Genomic DNA, 15,593 nt, shown 5'->3' with positions numbered 1-15,593 from the left:
ATTTTAAACTGTTTGTTTTCTTTAATCTAGCCTAACTTTCAAGCTCAAGCAAGAGTGATAAGATAGAAGGAAACAGCCATAGCAAAAACAAAACTTAAAAGGTAAAGTGAGTAAAAATAAAAACCATATAACCAGCAAGAACTAGTAAATCCCATCAAAACCCGCACACAGCTGTAGCTCACATTTATGCGGCGTCACCAGCAGGTCCATGGTCTTCTGTGACAAGTTGGGCCACACTCGGTTTATTTCCCTCTTCAGGTCAGCATCGCACAAACGCTGTGCCAGCAAGCCTGAGGATGAGCCCACAAACATGTCACATCGCATCTGCACCAGAGAGTTCAGCGCCATTCACATTCACATCAAAGCTGTCAGGGCAGCTGCAAGGGATTCTGGCTTTTGTAGTTTTAGTCTCACCAGATGCCAGCTTGATCTCCAGGGCTGTGCGAATCAAGGCCATCAGGGTGGAGGTGAAATGCACTGTGTTGTCATCTGCAATTGGCATGTTCATCTTCACCAATCGCTACACAACAAATTAAAGGATTGCTTATCAATGCTGGATATATCTCATTTTAAAAGATTAAGAAACACCAGAACAACAAAGATTTGTTTTCATTAACTGGTATGATGATCTACAGTTACATGCTGTGGCAGCAAATAATGATTCATGACTATGTTATTTAATATAGACATATAGACAAGAGATGCCCATCACAACAGATAGAACAGAAAAATGCAGCAAATGCATCGACTAGAGAATCGTTAGTGAGTAAAAGAGTAAATATTTGGGGTGAGGTTAATAAAATAATTTTTGACTCCTATGTTTACTGTAAAATTAAAGTAAAAATGCAAAAAAAAATATTTGAAAAAAGATAAATCAGTCATCACTTTGAATTATTTTAGTCCATCCAAATAAAGATTCACCCTTTTTTGCCACAACCTAACAGCAGTAAACAGAGCCGTTTATGGCTGCTGTCGTTGCTACGAGACTGCTACGTGGCACAGTTCTCCAAAAACCGAAAATATGATTAACTTATAATGCTAAGCACTGTGAGCCTTCACTGCTGTTGCTGCTGCTGGAAACATGCAGCAGCATGTCCTTCGTTCTCGAAATAGTCACTTAAGGAGGAGAAAGGAAAGGTCGCTGGTTGGCACGCAGCTCTTTAATCAGTTTGACAGAAAAACCAACCATCAAAATGTTAATGTGCTGAAAATGCTGCAAAAGATAAAAATCAAGCTGATATTTTCTATGTGCTTATGGTCTGTGGGGTTTATTCCTGCTATAATGTCCTAAAAACACTGAGCAAGGAACAGAAGACGGGGAATTTTGTTTAAAAAAATACACAAAAAAGGTCCTCGCTTGGTGTATTTAACTTTCACTGAAGCTGCACATTAATTTTATCTGAACATTCAAATGCTTTTTGCCATAGACTGTACATAAAACTTATACACAGCCATTATCACTCAACAGTTAATGAGATTATTTTGTGAAACTTCAAACTCAGCAATTTTGCTGTTGCCGTATTGCCATTTCAAAACTGGATGACTGAGTAGCAGACCTGACTGAAACCAGTGTTTGAGATGACACACTTCCTTTTGCATTCATAGGAGTTCCCCCTGGTGGTCACAGGAAAGAATGCAGGTTTAAGGCACTACATCCATCTTTTATATACATTCTATGGTTCTGTGGTTTCACTTGTCCTCCATCACTTTAGGGCTAAATTACCTTATAGTTACATTACAATAGATACTTTTTTCTATAAGGAAAAAAAGTCCAAGTCAAATTTTAGTAAAATTAAAAACTGCACCAACTTTCACTCTGTATTTTTCTCCTACTTGTTCACACCGAACCTGTAATGGTTCTATTTTCTAAATAAAGAATCCAGAGCACCATTTGACTACAGTGATAAATTATTATTGTTCTATGTGAGAACAATGTGAATCTATTTAAATTGGAAATTTGTTTATAATACAGCTTCCACAACCTCAATTTGTCAGCACCATCAAAATGAGAATATTGGTTGGTTTAAACCAGTCAACCATTTCCAATCAGCTGGCTTCCAAACCTTTTTTTAATGATAAGTTTCTTTGTCTTGAAACATGAAAGAACAGGTCACTGCACCAGCATAAAAGAAATTAAATTTCACTTAGTTCTGGAAAGCCTTGCTGACATAATAAACTAATTAACTAATGATGACATTGATTATTACTTTTAATAGTTTAATGGCAGATTCTGAGGATTTGCTGCTTTTCTCTGTTTCATATTGTTCAAAATTGATTGTATTTAGAAATCTAGACAAAATTGGCACTTACAATGCAAGCTTCAGGTCCACTCTCAATACTTTCAAATTAAAAAGTATTTAAAATTGCTATTAGTAGCAATTGCTTGGCAGCGCTAAATATCAAATTTTAAAAAACAAACAACCATTTTAAAGAACGTTCACTGAATTAATTTTTCATCCATTGTAAAAAAGAAGAAACCAGCCAGCATAAATCCATGTCAGTGCAGCAATGCAATGATTCATGTACACATGCATTGATGAATATATAATAGGGGTGGTGGAAGCATGCATGTATTGCATGTATGACTTTGAACTGCAACTGGAGAAAGTTCAGAGACAGCAGAAAAACAGGAAAGCTATAATTGATGGTTTTCACTTTCTTCAAGTGAAATGGACACAACACAGATATACAGAAAGAAGATGAAGAGATGGAGCGATTAGAGGCGAGTAAGAGGAGAATGAGGAGGAGGAGGGGGAGTTAGTGCCTGGACTGTAGAAAACATTGACACTTATGAAGTCTTGCTTCTGTAGTTCTCAGAAACAGACTGAATAAGAATAAAAGCTGAAGACACAAGATGAAGAAACACACCATCAAAAAGGTGCTAGATGCTGTTATGCAGAAAACATACGTGCAAAGACATAAGCTGCACATATAGACAGAAAAAGAAATCCTCAGAGAGGATACAATGTCTAAAGGGAGAGTGATGCTTTGCCTAAAGTCAGAACATAAAAGTGTAAACTAACGGGTAACAGGGACAACTGTGACTAGGATGATAACGCGTTCTTTAGAAACAAAGGGAGGTTAACAAAGAGTGTGATCAACAGCAAAGTGGTGGGAGTGAAGAAATAGAAAAAAATGGAAATGGGAAAGATAAAAATGCTAGCCTTGCTCTCAAGTGGACCGCTGCTCTCGCTTTGTTCATGTCTTTCCCTTCCGATTCACAAAAACAAGAGTTATATTTGGAGATGCAGCCTCGTCAGACCCAGACATTTTTAACTGGGGCAAGGGCAGGGCTGCTTTAAATCTGATTCATTTCGACAGTTGCGCACATACTGGAACCACTCACATTAAGTCTGCATGCTAAGAGGTTAGCAGCCAGCACAGGGACTACCTGAGGATTGTCGAGGTATATACATATACTTGACTCCCACTTGAGAAGGATAAAAGGTGTTCTAATCACAGGACACATGGGAAAGGCTCCGTTATTCCGTTCAGTGATAAGATGATGGTGAAAATGTTTTAAAATGACTCATTTTGCAGGAATGAGAGATTCCTCAATAAATCCTTTTTAGCACATGAATCCAGATGGGATCCTTCAAGAAAAAAATTGCTAAATATTCTCTCTCTTTTTACAATTTTTTTTTCCATAAACCAGTAGTGATGGGATTTCCGGCTCTTTTTAGAGAACCGGCTCTTTCAGCTCCAAACTGGCTCTTCGGGTTGTTTTGTTGCTTTAATAAATTTATTATTAACAATAATATAAAATTATGCACAAAAGGAATTACTTTTTTTTTTACTATTTATATATGTTTATATATAAATATATGCAGTGGCCCCTAGAGACAAAACACGTACAAACTCCAAAACACATTTCTAGCGTTAACTTAACTTCCAAAGCAGAGCTACTAGATCACTTAAATTACACAATTGAAAGCATGTGTGTATTGTTTGTGTATTTATACACAGGCACTCATATATATTCAAATAATTAAAAAAAAAATTCATTCACCTGTTACTACCACACACCAAATCCGGTCGTTGGTACTTGCTGGCTTGTGTTGCCACTAGGTAACAAAAGCTCAACACTGTGCCTAGCATCCTGGAGCACTTCTGTTGTCTTTTGTACGTGTTTTGAGTTTTTACGTGTTTTGGAGTTCGTACGTGCTTTGTCTCTAGGGGCCACCGTAAATATACTTTTATTTATTCACTCCACATAAAATGTTATAAATAAATCATATAATACAAAAACCAGCTATTCACATTTCAACTTTTAACTATTTAAATTTTCAGCTTTTTCCTTTTAAACAAATTTAAAGTGAAACAACACAAAACACTGCAAACCACAACACAATTAAATATAAATTATAATATGAAAACAAAAAGAAGATGCATATTCTCTGTCATATGGGCCTGCATGACTGACTTTCTGAATCCTTTATCATCTGCAACTGAAAATAGTTGTGGATGATTACTATACCTTTCTAATGTGACGTTGTTGTCCCTGGCTCTCTTTCTCTCTCCCTCCCGCTCTGTTCCTGTGCTACAGCGCAAAGCACAAAGCTCGCGTGCTGAGTGAAGAGGCTATGGTTTAACAAATCACCAAATCTGGTACAATTTTCTCTATATGAACATAAAGTGTCAACCGGATTTCACCAAAGCCATCAGGAAAAGAAATCTAATTTAATGGTGATTTATCTGGATGTTGTCATCCCTTAAGACCTTTTGGAAACCTGGCAGATAATCAAAACACCAGGTTGTTGTTTTTTTTACCATTTATCTTGTGGGGTATATCTTTAAAGGTATTTTCTTGATCTTACAGACATCAACAGTATTTCCAAAGTAACAAAATAATTGTCTGGGGAACAACCCGTTCTCTTATTCACTGAGTGTTTGTGTGGATCTTTGCACCCCTTTTTTCTTTTAAACCAAACATTTCCAGATGCAGATGACCCACAGCTGGATTATCCTACAGGTTGTCTGTTACTTGCTACTTGACCAAATCACAGAATGGCATGCATTAAGTTCATAAATGGTGTTCAGTCTCCACTAATCCTTGAGAAAAATGTCTCATCCAAATGGCTAGATGTTCTTTCCTCACAAGCTAGTCGCTATCTTTATTTTTCTGTTAATTGGTGCTTGGCAGATGGTGTACAGTGGATTTAGCAGAGCGTGTTCGCTGAAAACAGCAACCTGCTGCTGGAAACAGGGGTGCCAAGACAGCCATAAAACCAAAACAATAAGCAAAAGCTCTGTGGAGTTGCAGAATACATAATGTGGTGTCAACATAGAAAGTAACGACAGGTTTAACTATCAAACAGAAAAAAAAACATATTTTAGTTGATGCTGATGCCATTTTAATAACCAATACCTCCTATTTTCCAATGGAGAATTTGTGAATATGATGCTTTCCTCATCTCCCTGATTTATTTCTATTTATTACTGTTGCCTGGCCCTCTAGAGCAGACGAACAAAATGCACAGAAAACCCTCACAGAACAGGACAAGAGAGCCACACAAGTACACAGAAAGAACAGCAGGCCAGAAGATATCAGCTTTGACACACTGACAGAAGCCTGAAGATGTTTGACAGGTGAGCACAGGCAACCTGCGGTGGCTGCAGGAAGAAGGGATAAGGAAGGAGGAAGATGCGATTCTACCTTATAGGCGACTCGGGGCGGACATTTCTTTCCCAAACCTAGTGGAGGGGACATGTCCCGAAGCATCTCGTACATATCCCGGTAAGCTATGCGGCCACTTGTCAGGGAAAGGTTGGTAGGAGACCATGGAAGGAAGGATGAAGTTTCCCCAGGTGAGGAGGTGGAGTGGTAAAAGAAGAATGGGAAGTTATAACAGAAAGTGGCCAAACCAAAAAAAAAAAAAAGAGAAGGGAGAGGAAACACAGAAATCCTTGTTAATAAGATTTCCAGGATATGATGACCAGGAATGCCATCCTAGTTGAATTTACAGATTCAGGAATGGATTCCAGAGAAGGAAGGAGGGGAGGATGATCCAGAGGATTGCCTGTACAAAGATGAAAGGTTCCCAGTGGAAGGTATGCTTTAACAAATCTGAGTACATTTTTCTTTAAAGGAATACTCCTTGAAAAAACAATCTGTTTCAAGTAAATATTACTGCCTGTAACAAATTTTTAAAAGGCGAATGTAGAAAGTTTGAAGGCTACTTTACAAAAGCTGCAATGACATTATATTATATTATTTAAATAAATGCAGAAGTACCTGAAGACATTTATAAGAATAGTTTGGTGTACTTCCTTTCTTCTTTTCCACAATTCTGGGTAAGTGTAATATATTATCTATAAATCATAATCTGAAGCGGCCATTACCAGCGGTACAAACAGTTGACAGGGTGTATTTCTGCAGTAGCCAGGGCGCACGTGAAGAGATTTACTAAACTAGTCTTAAAAAATAAACAAGTGTAGTGGAAGAGTTAAGATGTTCTCATACCTAGAGCTGGATTACTCCAGTCTGACTCAGTTGACCCGGCTACTCTGCTGTATCACATGATACATACATTTATGGTTATATAGCTACAGCGTTTAGCTCAAACCTGTAGCATACAGCTGGTAGTTGAGTCAGATCGAGGTCGCGCCACGTTCTCACCATAACAGAATATCTCTAGAGTGCATTTGGGAGGGGACAATCCAAGGGTTTTAGTGTTTCTATGGTTTTGATCTGCCTGAGCACAACTATTGTGTTCATGTGTGCACAAATCAACTGAATAGCACCAACTATGAAGATACCAAAGAGTAATGGATAAGCAGCTGTTATGGACTACCAAAATAAATGCATAAATTATTTAAACAGATTTTTAAAAATGATCAAAAAGTAATTAAAAACATTTTCACTAAAAACATTGCCAGCAGTTGCTATTGGTAGCTAAAAGTATGTAAACTGAAAATAAAACATCTTAGCTAAATAATCTTTTACAGATAAAAAAGATTAATTGTTAGATGAGACATGTATAAGATAAACATAAGGTTAAAATAGCTAAATAAGGTTATTAATGAAAAATTGGACATGATTACCTAAAACTATGGATAGAAACTATAGAGATGGAAATTGTTTGCAAATGAGAGATGAATGAAACATTACGTTAAATATATGAATTTAAATAAATAATTGTCACCTAAGCAGAACAGATGGATAGAATAATTGGCTAAAATTATAGTTAACAGTTCAAATTTATTAGCAAGTTGTTAGATAAAGTCTGATAGTTTTTCGTGAGCTTAATGTCATTTATGCAGCCAAGAGTAAATGGGTACTTGAACATTTCAAAATTGATTTTAAATTTGAAATCAACAGTTTTGATGACGTCCAGGGCTCCTTAGGTGCCATGAAACTTAACATCTATGAATGTGTCTGATCTAAAACTTAAAATTTTTCAGTTTCACCTCTTAAGTTGGTGCTTATGAATCAAAAACGAGATGTTCAGTGGAGTATTCCTTTAACATGCACTCTTTTTCTGCATGCTAAGAGACAACAGCAGTAACCAAAGTGGAAACAAAGCACACAATGCTCTCGTTGTCACGCTTCTTTCACTCCTGTGTTTAGAAGCAGGAAAATATCTTAGACATGGCATCTGATGCCTTCCGTTTGAGGCTGACATGCTGCGTTGTTTCCTGCACTCGCCATGGTTACCTGCCGGCTGGTTAGTGGAGGATCGATGAGCATTTGTATGCATGTGTGTTCAGGTCATTCTCTGGCACCCCAGTGAATGAGAAGAGACACTGACAGTCTGAAACCATCACAGTCCCTTAAAAAACAAAAGGACTGTGGGGGAGGGCAAACCTTATAAGCCACCCTGCTGGGGCACTTCTTCCCCAGGCCCAGAGGAGGCGAGATAAAATGCAACAATTTGTACATATCCCGATAGCATATTCTCCCGCTGAAAGAGATGAGACATATTCGAGAGGTTAGGTTAAAGGTTATTCCATTTTATCTATTCATATTGATCTATTATCAGTCAGTGGACATTAACGAATAACTGTCAAGAAGAGGCAGTTAGAAGAAAAACAAATACAGCACAGGATCTTCATTGTTCAGTTTGTTTTACACTTCTCTTTTTTATACATCAGTGGATTTTTATTTTTTGGGGGGGGGAGAATTAAAAATGTGCAATGTGGCATAAATTCTGTAAGCTGCTGGTGCTACAAATTTGTCAGTACAACTATATACACTTATTGGCTGCTTATTAGTTATGATATTCTGTTGTCCAATTTTGGTGAGCCTGTGTGAACTGATAACTGACAGAAGTGGCATCCAGTGTGGTCTACTGCTGCTGTAGCCCATCTCTTCAAGGTTCTCCTGTGTTCCCACCAGGGAAGATCTTCTGCATAACATATATTCTTCATACTGGTTGTGACAAGTGGTTATCTGAGTTACTGTTGCTTTTCTATCAGTTTGACCCAATCTAACCATTCTCTCTGAGCTCTGGCGTCAACAAGCTGTTTTCACCCAGACAACTGCCACTCACTGGATGTTCTCCCTTTCTCAGACCGCTCTCTGCAAAACCTAGAGATGGTTGAGAGAGAAAATTCCAGGAGATCAGCAGTTTCTGAAATACCAGCATTTTTAGCACCAACAACAATGTTCAAATTGACTTATACAGTGGGATGCAAAAGTTTAGGCAACCTTGTTAATAGTCATTATTTTCCTGTATAAATCGTTGGTTGTTACAATACAAAAATATCAGTTAAATATATCATATAGGAGACACACACAGTGATATTTAAGAGGTGAAATGAAGTTTATTGGATTTACAGAAAGTGTGCAATAATTGGTTAAACAAAATCAGGCAGGTGCATAAATTTGGGCACTGTTGTCATTTTATTGATTCCAAAACCTTTAGAACTAATTATTGGAACTCAAATCGGCTTGGTAAGCTCAGTGACCCCTGACCTACATACACAGGTCAATCCAATAATGAGAAAGATTATTTAAGGGGGTCAATTGTAAGTTTCTCTCCTCTTTTAATTTTTTCTGAAGAGTAGCAACATGGGGTCTCAAAACAACTCTCAAATGACCTGAAGACAAAGATTGTTCACCATCATGGTTTAGGGGAAGGAAAGAAAGCTGTCTCAGAGATTTGGACAAGCCAGCTTCATTCTGGAATAAGGTGCTGTGGACTGATGAAACTAAAATTGAGTTATTTGGGCATACCAAGGGGCGTTATGCATGGAGGAAAACGAACACAGCATTCCAAGAAAAACACCTGCTACCTACAGTAAAATATGGTGGTGGTTCCATGATGCTGTGGGGCTGTGTGGCCAGTGCAGGGACTGGGAATCTTGTCAAAGTTGAGGGACACATGGATTCCACTCAGTATCAGCAGATTCTGGAGACCAATGTCCAGGAATCAGTGACAAAGCTGAAGCTGCGCGGGGGCTGGATCTTTCAACAAGACAACGACCCGAAACACTGCTCAAAATCCACTAAGGCATTCATGCAGAGGAACAAGTACAATGTTCTGGAATCTCAGTCCCCAGACCTGAATATTATTGAAAATCTGTGGTGTGAGTTAAAGAGAGCTGTCCATGCTCAGAAGCCACCAAACCTGAATGAACTAGAGATGTTTTGTAAAGAGGAATGGTCCAAAATACCTTCAACCACAATCCAGACTCTCATTGGAACCTACAGGAAGCGTTTAGAGGCTGTAATTTCTGCAAAAGGCAGATCTACTAAATATTGATTTCATTTCTTTTTTTGTGGTGCCCAAATTTATGCACCTGCCTGATTTTGTTTAACCAAGTATTGCACACTTTCTGTAAAGCCAATAAACTTAATTTCACTTCTTAAAAATCACTGTGTGTGTCTCCTGTATGATATATTTAACTGACATTTTTTATTGTAACAACCAACGATTTATACAGGAAAATAATGACTATTAACAAGGTTGCCCAAACTTTTGCATCCCACTGTATCACTTCTCCCGATTCTGATGTTCAGTTTTAATTTCAGGAATTCAGTGAGTATAGATTTTTGTTTTTGTTCAAAAAGTAGTTGAATTGTGTTTTGATAGTGACATGTTTCATTAAAGATGATCATAGTTTTTCAATAAAAATCAAAAGCCTGATTTTAAATTTCCCCCACAAGCTGGACTCTGGACTTCCAACTTGGTTTCACTGTGGAGGGATACAGAATACCGTAACCGGTGGCGAGAGGTGGATCTCACCAATTTTGATAAAAGCTGAAAACAATAAGCCTTAAATGTACTGACATAAAGAGAAGTTGTAGCAGTGGAGAATAAGCTGAATGTTACTGTAGGCACTTCTGAGAGCAGCTCATTTATATTCAAAGGAATAAATAATATTTCCTCCCCCGTAATGTCTGTCAGGTGATGATGATTTCATATTTCTCATCTCTCCTGGAGTCCCGACTCACTGACAAGGCTCCTGTGAAGCTTTCGTTAAAACTTAAGGAGCCTTTCATAATCTGAGACAGATTACTGTCTCACTCAAAACTTTTATAGTGTTTTATTAAAGGTAAACTGCTTCTGGTTGGTGTAAAGAGCAGCGAGGGTCGTGGCATGAACCTGTATTCCCCAACTGGATAGCTAGAAATAGTCTCTCTTCACACCACAGTGAGAGACTGAGTCGCTTTGGAGCTTATCAGCGAGGAGAGCTGAGTGGACGCCGAGTGGAACTCTGGATTTGCATGCATCAGTCCAACCAAAAGAGGGGATTGTCACCAGCTTCAGCCCAAACTCTGGGCTCAAGCTCAGAGTTATCCAGCTGGGACACAGAAGTCAATCTGAGACTGTTCTGCTTCCTAACTTGGCTTCCTTTCAAATGAAAACCACCTTTACCACTTCCTAACACTGGGGAGTAAAATGTAGCAAAGTCAGAAAAGGCTCCTACCAAGCAGCAGGGTCATACTCTGCCCACACACGTATGAATTCATCAAGGTGATGAGGCCCCAGGATGGAGGCGTCCCTGGTAAGGTACTCAAAATTGTCCATGATGACCGCAACAAAGAGGTTCAACATCTGGTAAATGACATCACAGTAAAGTGAAATAAATTGCATACATGTTGATTAATAGGAACATTGGTATTAATTTAAGCTATTACCTAAACTTTTTTTTTTTTAAACTGCACAGTACTGTGGTGATTATATAGCCTATGCATTCTTCTTTAAAGGAATGCTTTACACATTCATTAAAAAACACATATTTATATTACTAGATAACATTTTGTTATGCATGCATTTAATTTTATCCATTCTCTGTATAAATTGGAGAGTTCAAAATTAGCTTTGCTACCAACTTTATTGCCTCATATTGGCAACACTACTGGGCTATTAAAGGCAATAATCAGGTCTTATAAAAATGTTCTATGAATGTATTTGTCTGTGTCACTGAATTAGATTTATGAAAAGAGCATAAAAAGCAGTTAAACAGACTGTTATCTACAGGGGTTTGTATCCTCAGCAGCACCTCATTTACATTTAATTCCTATTGTTCTCTTTAACTCGCTGTTACTTGCAGCATTCTTCTGAGACTTTCAGAATAAGAACATTAAACGTCTGGAAAACGTATGTCGATGAAAACACGCAGTAGGACGAGGTATTTACCAGAAAGGAGCAGAGGAAGATGAAGGAGACAAAGTAGAAATAGGCAAAGTCACTGCCACACTCGTCTCCTGCAGTTCCCGAGAGCTTATCGCACGGCCGGTTACTGAGGCATGCTAGCATGATCTCATGCCACGCCTCGCCTGTTGCGCTCCTGAAAGATGCACAAGTAAAGATACAGGAGTGAAAAGTGAATGTGAGTGCTTGAGTTAGTTTGACCCAAAATCATTGGATTATCTGAGCTGCCAGAACTATTAGAGCATGGAAGCAGGGTTACCTGAAGAGAAGGGTCAAGGCCTGGAAAAAGGTCTGGAAGTTGTTGTGGTGGTTTATGGCGTTCTCCTCATTCAGCTCAATGTTACCAAACACCTGCAGCAACAAAGGAGGTGTTATAGATTATGTGAACTGTTTTTAACCCAATAATTTAAATTATAAGAAACCCCTGTAGTACAAACCAAGGTCGTTGAAAAGCATTTTTTCTCAGTCTTACTCTGGTCCTTTATAAAAACCTGTGTTATAATATTAGCTGTAAGAAATATACTTGGTAAGAGATTTATGAATTATAACCCAAAGTCAAATATACACATGAGGCTTCGGCTGATTTCACAGCAGAAGGCTCAGCTGGATGGAGATTATACATTTCCCGCCCTACACTGAGTTGCTGTGTTCAGACCTGTGACATTGCTATGTAAGACTTACATGTAAAACTATGTCCCTCTCTTTTCCGTATATATAATGCATTATTTATATTAAATGCCCCAGTTGTTGTCACATTGTAGAAATGTTGAAAATGTGTTTCACATTCAATTATAATCTGCCAATAAACAGTATACTTACAATTCCCAGTGTGGACCTTTCTGTCTTTGTTAAGTTTCTTCACTGAATATAATAGGTACTAATGGATGCCATAAACAGTGGTTTATGGATGTAATTTGAATATGAAATATAATTATATTGTGGCCTTGTACAAACTGCTTTTGTAAGCCAATAAAGCTAGAGCTAATTTTCCTTCTTTGTGTATATACGTTATCTGTCATTAACTGTGTAATGTTGCGTGCATTGCAACTACTTATTGCATACATTGTGCAGATACAGGCTTATAATTTATCTCAAGCATTACTCGTTTATGCTATGTCAGCATAGTTTAATGCAAATGTCGTTCCAGGAAACCATTTCTGACCTGAACTGGAACTGAATGGCAGACACAAAGAGAGTAGATAGCTGTCATAACTCATGGTTATCCTGGTGTCAGTCCAATAAAACATCCCAGAGGCCTTTTTAAAATATTTATTTGCCTCATGGCAAGTCCATCCTGCTGACCTATAAACACCAGCTGCTATACCCAGGAGACCCGTGATAGCAGTCACCTATGCAGGTAGCATCTTGTCCATCCATTTTTTCAGGAAAAACATATTGGAATCCTTTATATCAGCTGCCTTAAAAATAAAGAATAATCCACTCTGAAAACACATTTAGTCTGTGCTTAAGTTTATAATGTAATATCTTTACCAGGACTGTATCAAAAGTGTAGAAAACAGTCATATAGCAATGCCAGACACATTTTTCTTGTGGTTGCTGTACATGACAAAATGCATTAAATTTAAAGAACACAGGAAACATCTGGGAAGGTAGCATTTATCCAGCACAGAAGTTCTGTTAGTCTGCAGTCAACAACGACTATTAATCAATTATATTCAAGCTGCAGCGTCAGTGGCTGAAAAATGAAGTGTCACGCTGAAGTGTTACAAACTGCAGTTCCTTGATGTTCCTTGTGACTGACTTCCACATGCAAGTATTTCAAATCGTCAAACTTTAGAGCAGAAATAAAGAAGCAAAAACTCTGCGTAGTTCCAAACATCTGTCTAGCAGAGATTCATCTGTTCTCTCATGCTAACAGGTTATCTCAGCCCTGCACTGTCATAACACTTACTGTAGCACACACGACATCACTTCATTGCACTGCACTGTTTGCCACACTGTTACACTGAGCCATTTGAATGTCAGCTGGTATTTGCTTTGAACTTTTTGGAACATTTAGGAAGAAAGTTTTTTTTATTGTTTCTTCTGCTTCGTTGACTTAGAAATATTCAATTGTTTTATTTTCAGTTAAGAGTCGTTTTAATCTCATCACCTGCATCCACGAGGTTTTTAATAGTGGTTTGAAGCATCAAAAGTGGTCATGTGTCATTCTGTCTGTAAACACGATACCGTGTGTGAAGTTTTGGATGAATTCAGATCAAACTTTGTAGAAGTGTAGAGTGGGGTTAATGACTTACTTGAATGATTTACTGATTGATGATTTATTGGTTAAAAATGGACAAAAAGCTCTTACAAAGTTCTTACAAGCGCGGTGTGTAAAGATTTAAAATATCATGTAACATTTGACCTCTGACCCCTGCTTAGATCAGTCAATAGACTGATCTAAACATCAAAACGATAATAATTCTATATAGAGCTATTTAAAACTGTGTTTCTTACTGACAGTGTTTTTATAGGGAAATTATAAAAATCACATTCCTATACTATGGCGTCACTGTTTAAATACATAACAATTTCAATGTTTAATGTATAATGTTAAAATAACTAAAAATAAATAAATCAACAGAAAAAAAAACTATGATAAAAATTTTTTTCCCCTTTATATTTTTTTTATTAAACATTTCAGTGAATTTTAGTAAACAAGGAGATTTACTATATGTCAGGTAGATTAAAATGGCTTTCAACAGAGTAAATAAGAAAAACCTGGAATTTGTACTTTTCTTTTTTTTTACTGCACTAGAAACTTCTGACAGCAAGTTTAAAAGCAGCAAACTAAGCAAAATTAATATCTATAAAATACAACACTTTTCCCTTGAAAGTAAATACTGCTCAGCGAGTGAGCTCTCTTTTTGGAGGTTTGAGCTTTTGGAGTTTTTCATGTTAAAATAATTATACATTTGGTTTTATCAAGCTGCAATGTACTTATTTTAGGTGTTTATCATATGTTTGGTGTGTTTTTAACTGCTGTGACAAAAGGATTTTCCCACTGTGAGATAAACTATTTCTGAAAATTACTTCCTGTGCAGTTAATTACACCAAAAGCCAGTCTAGGAAGTTTGTGGACCTGTTTTAGTGGAGGAAATGCTTTAAATTTGTATTTCACTTATCATTAATTAGATGGTATCTGATTCCCCAATATAGTCTATGAGTGCTAACCAGGCTTGCTGACTGATAAATTCACGCTGGTCTAAATGTAGTCAACTGTGGCTTCAAAAACCAAGATGGCAATGTCCATAAAACAAAATGAATCCACTAACCAACGGGTAAATTCCTGGTAGCTACTATACATCCATCTTTTATACAGAGCATTTGGTTAAAATGATGCCAATCACTATACTGGACATCAAATTAAGAGAAATGGTGAAATGCCAGTTAAACACAAGCTAATGTGTAGTCACACCCACTCAGGTCATTCACTGATAGGCTACTGGGAAATCTTCACGTTGCAGAAGGCATATTTCATCGAATCATGAAATTCAGATGTGCTTTATGCACATGATGACTTACCTGCATTCCTATGATGGCGTAGATAAAGAACAGCATGGCAATGAGTAGGCAGACATATGGCAGGGCCTGAAAGCATACACATGAATACAGTCTGAGCACACTCATATACTGCATGGCACCAACAATATCCATTTTATACACACCCAGACACACATGGGGCACAGCGCCTCTTTGATCTCTTCCTCTGTGTTTGTATGCACGTACACACTCATAAATCGGATTCTCTACAGAGCAACAAGCACCCTTCTAACATTTTACAGTATTTATTTAAGAACCCGAGCAACGAACCTGACCTGCTGGGTTGATTCTTTTCAACCAACTATTTATATGGCTGCAAGAAGGCGGCGAACATCTGTTGTAATTAAATAGCCACCTTTTAACACTCTGAAGCTACTGTCCATTTTCATTGGGCTTAAAAGCTCTCACCACTGACATTAAAGCTGCTATAAATTCCCTGTGCTG

General features: G+C 37.6%; 1 protein-coding gene across 1 annotated transcript in view; it reads right to left on the bottom strand.

Annotated features, from left to right (window-relative positions):
• cacna1bb (calcium channel, voltage-dependent, N type, alpha 1B subunit, b) overlaps nucleotides 1–15,593 on the bottom strand; it is a 220,402-nt gene that overhangs the window by 18,333 nt on the left and 186,476 nt on the right. Inside the window, exons 37-43 of the mRNA XM_085279031.1 lie at nucleotides 15,132–15,197; nucleotides 11,863–11,954; nucleotides 11,589–11,739; nucleotides 10,876–11,003; nucleotides 7,808–7,904; nucleotides 415–520; nucleotides 183–290 (exon numbers count right to left, since the gene is read on the bottom strand). Coding sequence (XP_085135157.1) covers nucleotides 183–290; nucleotides 415–520; nucleotides 7,808–7,904; nucleotides 10,876–11,003; nucleotides 11,589–11,739; nucleotides 11,863–11,954; nucleotides 15,132–15,197 — 748 coding nt within the window. The remainder of the gene's footprint in view (nucleotides 1–182; nucleotides 291–414; nucleotides 521–7,807; nucleotides 7,905–10,875; nucleotides 11,004–11,588; nucleotides 11,740–11,862; nucleotides 11,955–15,131; nucleotides 15,198–15,593) is intronic.

This window comes from Mchenga conophoros, linkage group LG7 (assembly GCF_057382185.1).
Source record: "Mchenga conophoros isolate Kocher_MC1m ecotype Shallow Benthic linkage group LG7, M_conophoros_male_GT1.1, whole genome shotgun sequence".
Classification (NCBI taxonomy): Eukaryota; Metazoa; Chordata; class Actinopteri; order Cichliformes; family Cichlidae; genus Mchenga; species Mchenga conophoros.
This window is presented reverse-complemented; position numbering and strand designations above follow the sequence as displayed.